This window comes from Mus pahari, chromosome 14 (assembly GCF_900095145.1).
Source record: "Mus pahari chromosome 14, PAHARI_EIJ_v1.1, whole genome shotgun sequence".
NCBI classification, from domain to species: Eukaryota; Metazoa; Chordata; class Mammalia; order Rodentia; family Muridae; genus Mus; species Mus pahari.
The window spans coordinates 77001417-77014491 of record NC_034603.1 but is presented as its reverse complement, the minus strand read 5'-3'; the positions used below and the strand labels follow the sequence as shown (position 1 = coordinate 77014491).

Below are 13075 nucleotides of genomic sequence, written 5' to 3'. Positions count from 1 at the left end.
GAGGCGCTCGTTCTATATTGAGGCACTGTGTTTCGGTTCCCAGTAGAAAATTCTAGAAATTGAAACTCAAAATAAAAAGATAGGCCAGGTGGTGCAAGTTTATAGTCCTAGCTACTACACAGACTGAGGCAAGAGGCTAGCAAGGGCTACTGGACCACAGAGTGAGTTCTGGTCCAGCCTGGGCTACTTAGAGGGCACTTGTCTGATAATAAAAAATAAAACAGGGCTAGGAGTGTAAGTCAATATTATTGTGCTTGCTTAGCATATGTGAGGACCTAGGTTTACTCCTGGACACCACACACACACACACACACACACACACACACACACACACACACAACACGGAGGGAGAGGAGAATTAAAGGCTGTCTAGATCTGGTAAACACCAGATCAAACTCACCCCAATCTGAATCTACCCTTCAAAGTTATTTCAAATGCCCACCTCCTCTCACTGATGGCTGAGAGGACTGGCCAGGTACCAAAGCACTGCCCTTACATGCACCTATTTCTCAATAAAGCCTTGGGGACCGGGATGCTTGCTTCCCTAAGGCTCTTATCTACTACACCTTAAATAGCTCCAGTAAGATCATACTACATATCTATTTCAATATAGTGTTTTACATCTGGGCCTGGGTTTTATAGCTACATGTTACTTTTTTATGATGAACTATGTTAGAATGTTTATTTGATTTTGCTTACCATATTAAAAAAAATAATTGTCATCTTCTACTCTGACAGAAAAAAACCATTCTTGAGTAATTTCAAAATCCTATGACCAATTTAGTATGTCTTCCAAACTTGCTTCTGAATCTTAGAGTTAAAGATCTATTTATTTTGGGCTAGAGAGATGGCTCAGTGGTTAAGAGCACTGATTGCTCTTCCAGAGGTCCTGAGTTCAATTCCCAGCAACCACATGGTGTCTCACAACCATCTGTGATGGGATCCGATGCCCTCTTCTGGTGTGTCTGAAGACAGCTATAATGCACTCATATATACAAAATAAATAAATCTTTAAAAAAATGTTTTTCAAAGATCTATTTATTTCATGTTATGTGTTTTGGCTTCCTGTATGTATTTGCACGGCATGAGTACCCACAGACACCAGAAGAGGGCGTCAGATTTCCTGGAACTGGAGTTCTAGGCACTGTGTCATTAACATGGGTACTGGAAACCAAACAAGAGCCAACACTACTCTTAACTGCTCAGCCATCTCTCCAGACCCCCATGTTTTTACTTTAAATAAAATTCCAAGTCTCTCCCTACTCACGTCCACACATTAGTAGACACACACATACATAGTCTCTCTCTCTCTCTCTCTCTCTCTCTCTCTCTCTCTCTCTCTCTCTCACACACACACACACACACACACACACACACACACACAATTTATGCTGCCAAAAAAAAAAAAAGTATTTAGTTTTCATTCACAGGCCTTATTATAAATGATACTCTGTAAAGGCCAGAAAGGGGTCGGGGAAACACACAGCCCCTCAAGAAATTATGGCTTAGCATAAAAAACCAACTACACAAATAAATAAGTTACATTTTAAGCACTGTGTGAGTCGCATGTGTGGTAAGAATAGAGTGCAAGCTTCCCAGATGAAGAGCTCTGTTGTCTTCATGAGTTAACTCTTGGCCAAAGCGAGCTTGCTATTTCCCCAGACTGCAGGGGAGCACAGGCGCCCTTTGCATTTTCCACCAGCCAGGTCTTCAAGGGCACAGATTCCCTAATCTGCTTCATGGCTCGCCTCCTTCGTTTTTGTAATTGGCTTGCAGGTACAGATAGATCCGTCTCCCTAATGATCATAAAAGATGCTTGAAGGCAGGAAGTAACTGTGTCAGATATTTCTTCTGTGTCTCCTATGGGTTTCCAAATTATGTCATTTCATCACTACCAATAGTGAAGCCCCCACGGTGTTCTGGGCCCTGTAATGGCAGAGATTTCCAGCATGCCTGTACCTCACTCAGCAAGCATTCTCTCAAATGGAAGGCTGTTAGAGACCCCGGTCTGTTAGTAAGTAGTCTGTTCTCTCTGTGCTCAGAGGGAGTGCTCCGTGAGGGGGAACATGCACACCGTATTAGCCTGCAAGAGCAGCTATAACAAGGTGTTAACAAGGCAGGTAGCTCAAACAACAGAAATGTATTAGCTCACAGTTCTAGGGGCAGAACCTCTAAGCTCCAGGGCTAATCGGGGTTGGTCTCATCTGAGGTTTCTGCTCTGTGCCTCTTGCTTAGTTTTTGAGGTCTGAGGGCATTGTTCACCCTGTTTTGTCTTGTAGTCGATTTCTGTCTTCATCTTTACCTAGTGCTGTCAAGATGAGCACAAGTCGGCATCCAAGCTTCCACCCACACTCTCCTCCAGGTTGTCTCCATTATACCTGCAACGAACCTCGTTTCCAAATGTGTTCACACTCTGAGATGTTGGAAGAAGCTAAGGTTTCAGCATACAAGTTTGAGAAGGGGGCACATTTCAATGCTGAACGCATGCAAACAATGAATTACATACAACATGGGCAATGTTGAAGTGTGGAACTATATGAGGAGCTGGGGGTGGGGTGGCACACGAAAGCACTGAGTTAAGTGGGTTCGAGGACATGCATGGGCGTGGGGCACATGGCCAACGCTTCAGTAGTGAATGGATAGATGGATGCTCTTCGAATGGGTAAAAGAGCAAGAAAGAGCTTTTGGCTCAAGAGAGTCTCTAGGAACCTGAAGCACTTAAAAAATTGCAGAAACCATCACGGGGTAAAGACAGGGGACGGGAGAGATCTAGAGATGAGGTTGGAAAGGAAGTTAGAAGCCAGCCTATGAAGAGCTATGGCACAGAGAATGGCCTAATCTCCCTTTGTGCATCCAAAGCTCAGGTGCAGGATGTCCTGGTTGTATCTGCATGCTAGAATCCCATTCTGGTGAGCGTGGGTGAGTGCTGAAACGGAGCTGTGCTGAAAGCCAAGAGGCAGGTCCAGAGCTTGTCTGCAAGGTGTACAGATGCATGAAGCTCTGTGTACATTCACGAGGAGAGCCAACAACAGGTCATGGAAAACCATTTGGAATAGCTTCAGCATTCGTTGAAAATATGTAGCTGAGGCTAGTTAAGGGAACCTGGGAGCCCAGACATAGAGAAGCAGAGAAGGAGAGCTCATGTCTGAAAAAGAAAGAGATTTGGAGAGCACTTTGAAAACAGCAGCTGGGTGACCAATGGTACTCTCTTGCCCTGACTTCACATTCACTTCATATCTGACTTCCGTGCCCTTGACCTTTCTAGGGTATGTATGTTTAGATAACCTTCAAGCAAGTTAGAAAGAGCCTTCGCTGTACTGGAGCCAGGTGAAAATGTCTGCCGAGGAGGCACGAGCCCATTGGCTGGGGATAATCAGCCTAGAGACATGCAAACGGTTCTTATCGTAGATACAGCACCATCGGTCATTACCTGGCTTTTTAGTCTAAGTGCCATGATGCCTAATTAGACAAAGTGTAAGTTGCAAAGTCTCTCAGAAACTGACCGCCTGTTAAAATTTAATGCTAGATTTAAAAAAAAAAAAAAAAAAAAAAAAAAAGTCAAAACCCCTCTTGAAGGCTCTGACCACGTCCAGCTCCTGGGAATTGGCTGCGGATGCTGGGTCTTGAGGTTTCCGAGTTGGAATCTAGTCCTTTTTTCTGGTGTTTTGTATTTCCAGTGTTTTTCTGTGGTTTGTTGTTGTTGTTGTTTGTTTGTTTGTTTCAAACCACAGAGAGTCTCTAACCTAACCCGGTGCTTTACAAGAAGCCAGAAGTAATCATCATAACCAAAACCCGTCTCCGAGTTGTCTGGCACGGGTTGGGGATACTCTGAGCAGTGTGTAAACTTTAACTCATTTTAAGCCTCAAGATGAGCTCATGGAGTAAATCCTCATTACAGGATGCTTAGGCAATAACTCAATTAGTGAACTTCTTGCTGTGCAAACACAAGACTAATCTCCAAGACCCACATAAAAACCAAGCTAGTGTGGTGGCAGACATTTATAATCCCAGCCGTAGGGAGGCAGAGACTGGACGGTCTCTAGGGTTCACTGGCCCGTCAATCTGGTCCCAGAGAAAGAACCTGCCTTAAGAGCATCAGTGTGAATCAGTGGCTCCTAAAGACTAACACTCAAGGTTGACATCCAACCTCCCCATGCACACACGTGTGCGCGCACACACACACAAACACACACACACACACACACACACACACACTTCTAAAGATGAGAGGACAGCAGCTGCCACAAGAAATAGTTGACCAACTGCAGGGAAAACTCCAGTGTTAACCCACAAACCACAGTGTCTCAGAATGGAGACTCCAGCAAGAGCCTGGAGATCCTTAACCAATAAAATTAGCAGACACAGGAGCTTTGCTGCCCAGGCAGGCAACAGCTGGGGGTGGAGGGTGGGGGTGGGGGGGGACTCTTTTTCTGAACATTCTCCAGGGTGGGGCCACCTCTCCAGGCAGACTCGCATTTACTATACTCCCAGGTTATAAAACAGAGAAAGCCAAGGTTTCAGGGCTGCCCTCCCCTGCTCCTCAGAAGGAAGGAACACAGGGTGGAGAAGTGTAAATGACCTCACAGGATATCAGGAGAAAGCCTAAGTAAGCGGGTCCTCTCCAGTGATTCATTTGGGTGGACTACTTGCGCACCAAGCTAAATTCAAGAGTTCGGAGTAGGGTCATTTGGGGCCCCTCCCTCCCTGCCATTTCCTCTTTTCAAAGTACTGGAAGATTTGGAGTCAAATTCCATCCAAACAGGAAATCACCCAGGTTCTAGGTTAAGGGGAGGGGGGCTCTTAATTTTTAAAAGGGCAAGCTACTTTTGTGCACCACGTGGGTATCTTCAGAGCAAGTGCCTACCTACTACGTGCTGGACGCATGGTTGCTATGAATCCAGTTTATGCCCTGCAGCGAGTATGCAGAGAAATGAAATCCAAACCCCCCAGACACACATCTGGCAAAGCTTACAGAAGAAAGGCTTTTAAGGGTTTGCATTGTCCTCCCCCCCCCTTAAAAACTAAAAATGGAAATGAAAGGCTCAAGTCCACCTCACTTGTGCTCACCGGGATGTGTATGAAGAGCCCTGAAAAAGGAAAGTGGGGACAAAGAGGAGGAGCCGGAGGAGGAGAGGATTGATGACAAGGTGGAAGGGCAGAGTCGGCTGCAGAGGGATTGGGAGTTTGGCTGGCAAGCTACGCCAGAGGCAGGTGCCAGCTAAGAGTGGGCGGAGGTGCGGGCACCAGGCCAATCCAGGCAGCGGGGAGGCTCCGCGTTACCATTGCCTCTAGGAGTCTAGGCGCAAAGACAAGCTCGCCCTGAGGCGCCCCTGCTTTGTCAACTCTCCGTTCCCTCCGCTCCTGCCAGCCCGGGGCTCAGGAGTCCCTGCTGCCTGCAGGAGGAGCCGCTGGATCTGTCTCAGCAGCTGCGGAGCGACAGCATCCTTTGAAGAGACGCCCCGGGTTACGCAGTCTCTCCAGCCTCCTCCTAGGGGGCGAGAGATCCTTTGCTCTTCTTCCAGTGATCGCCCCCTACCAGGCCACCAGAGCCAGCACTCGTCCACGGGACCTCTCCACCTGAGCGGTCCCTGGTGGAGGGGGGTCACAGGGCAAAGAGACTCAAATAACAGCCAGGTAGCCAGGGAACCCCAACTCCGCGTCTCTACTGAGCGAGAAAAGACTACGCTGTCAACACTGTGAGCTTCCTGCAAGCGGTCCCCAAGTTCAGGGAAGACACCCTTCCAGGAGGAGCTAATCCCCTGTGTGAGCATTCCAGCCTCATCCGAACTCCAGGAGCTTCTTCCGTCTACACCCCAAGTGTTTCCCGGGTGTCCGCTTGGGCCATGCCCGGGCTGCGCAGGGACCGCCTGCTGGCCCTGCTGCTCCTGGGCGCGCTCTTCTCCGCCGACCTCTACTTCCACCTCTGGCCGCAAGTGCAGCGCCAGCTCCGGTCGGGCGAGCGCCCCGCCGGCTGCCCGTGCTCCGGCCGCGCCCCCTCCGCGTCTCTACACTCAGCCGCAGCCTCCCGGGACCTTGGCACAGCCTCGCACAACTTTTCAGGAGCCTTGCCCCGGGTTGAGCATCCCAGCCGCGGCCACCCTGCCCCGCGCTCTAAACTGCAGGCCCTCTTCGCCCACTCGCTCTACCAAGTCCTGGAGGATCCGCCTCTCCTGGGACCCGAAGACTGGCTCCTGGCCAGCCAGGAGGCGCTGCGGTATTACCGGAGGAAGGTGGCCCGCTGGAACAGGTGAGGACCCTGCCGAGGGACCCCAGGCGCCGGACCCCCTACCTAGCATGACCCTCCAAGCCCTGGCTATCCATGTCCACTCCCACCCTGGGCTGTGGGAACTTCACTCTGTCGTCACAGCCTGGCACTAGGCTTCGATCCCCATCTGGACGCCCACCAGCTGTAGCGGACCTTAGACCTTAGTTAAGAGTAGCAATTTCTGAGCAACATCAAAGAAATGCTCCCAGCCACTCCCCTCGAATTCCCGGGTTCTCTAGCCAGTCACTTTCCTGGTCACAATGCTTTCTCAGGCCCCTTTCTCACTGTCCTGCTGTGGACAGCTGCTCTGGGCCTGCTGTTTTCCAGAATGAACTTGCAAACAGGGAGCAAGGCTGGCAGCACTCAGCGCTGCTCTTTGGTCAGATCTGACTGCCATATCCTAAAGACCCAAGGTTTTTTTTTTTCCCCTGTCCCTGTCCCTCTGCTCAGGGTTGGAGACCAAAAAGGTCAGCTGGTGCAACAGTTTAAACTCTCAGCTCTCTGATATGGCCAATCCCTGTTGCTCATTAAACAGGGCCTGTCGGGTGTTTAGCCAATGTTCCAAACTGAAGGCAATTTATCATCTTTTATTATTGTGATGATTTGGGCTGAGGCTACTGGAGAGAAAGGGGTCCGGGGGAGGGGGCTGGAGGCCTAGGAATTTTGTAAACTGAAAGCAAAAATTGGAGCTAGATATTAAAGTATTTAGGATAAATCGAAGAATGTTTTTACAAGGGCATGTTGCATAAAGTATCTAGGATAAATTTGTTTTAGCAAGAGTGTGTCGGCGATGTCGAGGTAGAGGTTGCTGGGAGGTCCCCCAGCCTGGAGCAGAAAGCCTTCATATGAATCAAGGGCTCTTTCAAAGTCCAGAGCTTGTTGGTCACTTGAATCCAGGGTCCCCTGTTCCTGACACACCCATCTGTTAATACAGAGATTTCAGAGTGAGGTGTCAGCAGTGGTTTTAGAGTTCCTCAGGAAGATGAGAAAACCATAAATCTCAGTTGAAACTCTATTGCTAGCCCCATTTAACTGTTTTCTCATTAACTGGTGGATCTAAACCTTGGGGGGCGGGGGTTGGGGGGGAGGTGGAGAAAACTTCCACAAATGAAGAGAAAGAAGTTGAAACGTATTGGCTGAAATCGCTAGTGAATTTCATTGGCAACCTCTATGGCTGGTGATTTTATGTTAGAAAGTGGTTCTCAATTCTATTGCTAATTGCATGCAATAAAAGGGCAGCTTAAGATTGCTTCTCAAGTGCTGTCACGTTCAATATTACCTTAATTTCATCAATAATGTGGGAGCATTATGGATCAGTGAACTAGGAAATTTGCCCTTAGAAAAATTATCCATAGAAACACAGGCTATGAGCAAAGTTGCTTGCTATTGTAAACCCAGATGTATGTCCGCCTAATCTCATTTCTGTCACCTTAAATTTCCTTATGTTACTTGGGCCTTGGAGGAAATTCCAGGGAAATATTTGGGGAGAAAGGCAAAAATCTTCCTCACCAAGCTGAGTAATTGATTTTAAGCTTGCTTCTAACAATGTGTAACACACACACACACACACACACACACACACACACACACAATTTCACTGCTCAGAAAAGTTGGTCATTTAACAGTGGGGGCTGGAGATCTTTCCATTTGTCTTTAGGCAGATCACTAGTATTAGCAGTTTCCCAGGCAAAGTCTATGGGTGACGTGAAAGTTGAAGCTGTATATAATAGTGCCAAACTTTGACCTTTGAGACAGAAAACACATTCCCTCCTCCTGAAAAGTCCTGTAAGCATCCACAGGGTGATGTTAACAAGAAAATGGATGACAGTTACACCAGTGTTAAAAATGCAACCCACAGAGAGCATAGCCCAGTTGGTAGACAGCTTGCCTGGCATTCATGAAACCCTGGTTCAGTTGGCAGAACCTCATAAACCAGGTGCACGTCTGTAATCCTGCCCTCCCCACCCCCAGGAGATAGAAGGAGGAAGAGCAGAAATCCAAGATCATCCCCATCTCCTTGTTGAGTGTGAGATCAGGGAGGGCTATGTGAGAGCTGTCTCCAAGTACATGGGACTCAAAAGACTTCTTGACTGGTATGGATTGACTCTTAGGAAAATGTCTACTGTAATCACACCGTCCCTTACTGAAGCATGTATCCTGGTAACCACGAGTATGCGTGGATGTGTTCATGGACCCTAAGAGTCTCAGCTCAGGAATAAGGAAACATTCAGATTCCGACCCCTCCCCCCCCCCAGCCAAAGAAGATATTTAGAATGGGCGGCAAAGGAGAAATGATGAATGGTCTAGGTGATGGTTTGCGTCTTGCACAGACAAGTCCTTGCTTATAGCCATGACCCTGCTAGCATTTAAAAGCTAGTGATATTTAAGTGGTGCTGCCTTGCCAATAATTACCTAACATTAATTGCTATCCAAAAACAAACTTATCAGCAAACCATCTACCACATTAGGAGAGGCAGAGGTAATAACGTAGCCCAATCAGCTTTCTTCACCCCTTGCCTGGAAGGGAACATTATTAGTCCGAGGGATTTTTATGTTTATTTTTTATTTTTTGCTACCACACTAAGAAATGACAACTGGAGCTAACTTCCAATGGGGGTGTGTAGTGGCTCCTTCCACTCCCCACCCCTGAACATTCCTTTTGGATTTCACACAGTACCAGATGGGGTTTGTGCACTGCCCCGAATGGTTCGATTCTCATCCGACGTCAGTTCATTGGATGTCAGTATTTTACTGGGTTGAAATGTAGAAGCGATGCTATATGTTGAATAGGCTGGCTATGTGTCCTCCGGTCCTGAAGACTGGGCAAACCTTCTTATAAGACAGTCCTTCCTTGACTTACTGCCTGCCTCGCTCTACTCATTCAAAATGCAACCAAGTGTGGTGCGGTCCAAGTTTAAAATGTAATCAGGGAAGGTGTCAGGCTGTCAGCTGCTGATCACAGCAAGCAAGCCAGTGCCAGGCTCCATCAACCTTGATGACACCTCTGGCACCTGTGCAGAATATCAAAAAGGCAGGGGGACAGGGAAATGTCAACAACACTCTTTCGGGCCATACACTAACGAGGCGGAGCTGTGCGGCTTTTGCTGTTAGTCTTTAACCAGCGATGGTGAGAGTGAGTGAGGCTTACCTGAATCCCAAGTCACTGCTCACATTTGGAGCTGTGCTGGTACTCTGATCTTGGAACTTCTTCTGTGGTCCACAGCTGTCTCAGCCAGACATCTGTTCTTGGACAAACATGTCAGAACTGGAAAGCTGGTCCTGGCCTTTTGCCCACATATCTTTGGTCAGCTCTTCTATAATCCTCTGGTGTTGGTGGTCAAGGTCAAATAGGGTCATGCCTCTTTTATGTAGCAACTCCAGCAGCAGGAATGGATATAAGCATGCCTTCTCTGCTCTCTGCTTTCCTCCCTGTCTTCCTTCCATGTCAGGACCGTGGTACTGGCCAGCAATCACAGATTCGGCATCTCTCAGGGGTGTGTGTGAGGCTGCTTATTGTCTCTCCATCTCCAGCTTCTACCATTTCCCTCTCCTACCTCCTCGTTGTCAGGGAAAGGAACCCTGGCCCAAAGTCTCTCTTTAGAAGTCACAGCAAAGAGACTGGGCAGCTTTTCAAAAATGACAGTTGTTCAAGAGGAGTAAGTTGGCTGAAGTTTTTCTGGGGGAATCTCTGAGGAGATCCAGAGACAAGGCAGATAAGAGGAGAGAAGGGGTTCTGCTGGAAATGAGGACTGTCTAGCCGAAGCATCTCAAAAGATTAGCTCTCTCCTCCCACAGCACTGTGCGATGAGCAATGCGCCCCTTCATTTTCTGCTTTTCCCCCTCAGCGTCTCTGTAGGTCTTTCTGGCTTACCTCGCGACTATCCCAGACCATTTGCAACATCCAATTCTCAAGAGCAGTTCAGCCTTCAGGGTGGACAAAAGTCCAGATGCACAGTCACAGACAGTGTGGCCTTTCTTCCAGAGTCAGCAGGACCTTAGCCTTTGTCTGTGTACTCTCCCAGCCATGCTAGGCTGAGAGAGAAATGGCCGCCCAGAATGTGGGAATGTTCCCCAGCCACAGCCTATGCATGGTGAGCAACCGCAGTGGGGATTCATTTCCATCCGTCTTAATTAGAGCCTGGCTGGACTGGTTTGGGAACAGCTATTATCTTGGTGGTTTCTGAGACCTGGGACTGCTCTATTCTGATCAAAATGAGAAGCCACAGGCAGATGGTTTCTGGGTGAGTTAGTCTAGAAAGCCAGTTCAGGCATCTCTCTCATTGGACCCTGACTCACTGCCTCAATAAAGAGCTAAATCGGGAGACGTATCAGCGGTGGTCACCCAGGGAGGGTGGCACATCCTGCTTCTAAACAGATTGAAGCGAAGATCCTCAGTCAAGAGCCAGAAGCCACGCCATTGCTTCCAGTCCCAGGCTGTCCTCTCTCACCTCAACCATTTTCTCAACGACCCTGGAAACTCAAGCGGCTGGGGTTTGTTATGTGTGAATCCTCCTACCTGAAGCATGCTAGCTTTAAACCAGTTACGTCACACACACTTGATTACTAGGGCCTCAGGGTTCTGTAGTACTAGGTACATGTGGTCAGTAGATTTCCTAGATAGCTTCCCAAGATTTCCAGCCCTGGTATATGCACACACATACACACACACACACACACACACACACACACACACACGCATGCACGTACACACACACACACACGCACATGCACATGCACAAACACAAACACATACATACCTATTCCAGTAACTCAGTCCAATTCCATTGTATATCTGCTGTAAATATATTTTACAGATGTCCCCGAACAGGGGAATTCTCTGGCGGGGCTGATTCTGAACACATACATCCCTAACTCAAGATCCTTTGAGTTTATAGACAAAGAGGAAACTAGGGAGTTTGACTGTTACTCCTGACTTGGAGGGAATGGGCATCACTTGGCAGAGAATATAAATAACCATTAAGAGTCCAGGTTGGCTCCTGCTGGCACACAGCACGAAGATAGAAATTTAGGTCCTACTGCACCAGGAAACGAATTCTGATCTCAAAAGGAATGGGTCTGGCAACAGAGGTTATGCCCTGCTCCACTCTCCCCAGAGCCTCCAAACAAGAGTTCAGATTAATCAGGACCTTAACTTCAAGCAGGTCACATATCTACTAAGAGCCTGGCCTCTGTCCACCGGAACGGGGAGATGAAGTAGGGAGGGGAGGTGTCTAAGCTATTGGGCTTATGATGGTTCCTAGGACAGCTGTAAGAAGTGAACACCATGCTACTGTTTGGTCTAGTGAGTGGCGGAAACAGGGTGAGAGTATTATACAAAGCTGCCCAGAGTCAGCCACCTAGCTAACCATACAAGGCTTTGTCCTCAGAGTTGGCTCCAGAATCATGTCTGTAACGGCCGGCTCCCTAGCCTCACTCCTGTACAGTGTTCTCTGATGTTCAGAGGCCATTGCCAGGACTCTTCTCTGACAACACACACACACACACACACACACACACACACACACACACACACACACACTGGTTCTTCTATACCTTCTGCCCACATATGCCACAAGGTTTTGCCTGATCATCCGCTATGCCCACCCATCAATTCATGGAGCTTGGAGTGAGGCGATGAATGGCCACTAGCTCTTGGCATTGAAAGCTTACACCCCATCACCAACCCCACAGACATCTGTTTCAAGGTTTGCCATGGGGTAGATCTGTGGAATGCGTAATTGTGAACAAATGACACAAGGACTTAAGGCTATCAGTAGCTGATTACCTCCTACCGAAAAGGCCTTTGGATAAAATAGACCCCAACTGTGAAGTCACCCACACACACACACACACATACACACCTATGACTTGCTGACTCCTACAAAAGTCTAAAGCAAAACCACCGCAATGAGCCAGTGCGAGGTTTGGGTCTGGGTTCGCTTCCTATGGTAGGAGCCTGAAAGAAATCAAGTTCAGACCTGAGACGGAGGCAAGAAGGAAAGTTGAGAAGGTGTCATTTGCTAAGATGAAGGAAGGAATTTCTTTAGCATCTTATGCTTTCTTAGGAAGAGCAGCCAAGAAGCCTTGCATGAAATAGAAATGGGAAACACAGGGGCTCTGACTTTGCCAAAGCCACCCCTGCCCTGCCCCTGGGCAGGTGCCCACCTATATTTTTCTTGTGATTATTCATGAAGCTGGAAGCTGATGAGAAGCTGCGGGTTCTGCTGAAGTATGCCTGTGGATGGCTTAAAGCCCAGTGGGGTTACCATTCTAAACAGCTGTGGCTTTAGTGGAGCAGAAGATACTGGGCACAAATTACTACCTGTTATTATGGGCAGGGACTCGTGTATGTGCCTAATGAAAACCACAGTATGGAAAAAACACTTAGCTCTGTTTGGGCCGTCACTTGGCACAATGTCCCATGGCTGAAAGTGGGAAATCGGGCCAAAACTGAGTTTGAGGGCTTCGGGGAGAAGCCAGTGTCCAAGACTTTCCACCCGTAGAGCCTGGCTTTAGGGGCCAAGCCCTGGGGGCAGCCAGGAGAATTTGGCTGGAGCAACAAGAGACCAAATGGGGTCCCAGCAAGGGCCTGTTTTATTGGATTCACTAGTAATAAGCCAGATAATAAATTTGTGGAGCTGCAGGAAACAGAGAGGAACTGCGGTTCCCAAGAAGCCCTGTGCCTGCGATAAACCCAGCAAAATACAGAAATGCTGGCAAAGGGACCGGGGAGATGCCTGGGTCGGGAAAGCTCGGTCGGCTCAGTGGTCCACGCCTGTAATTTTAACACTGGGGAGGCAGAGACAAGGG

General features: G+C 48.3%; 1 protein-coding gene across 1 annotated transcript in view; it reads left to right on the top strand.

Annotated features, from left to right (window-relative positions):
• The first annotated feature begins 5207 nt into the window (after positions 1-5207).
• Positions 5208-13075, top strand: part of Fam20a (FAM20A golgi associated secretory pathway pseudokinase) — a 48985-nt gene continuing 41117 nt past the window's right edge. The window contains exon 1 of the mRNA XM_021214051.2: positions 5208-6247. Within this exon, the coding sequence (XP_021069710.1) occupies positions 5844-6247 (404 nt within the window). The 5' untranslated portion in view covers positions 5208-5843. The remainder of the gene's footprint in view (positions 6248-13075) is intronic.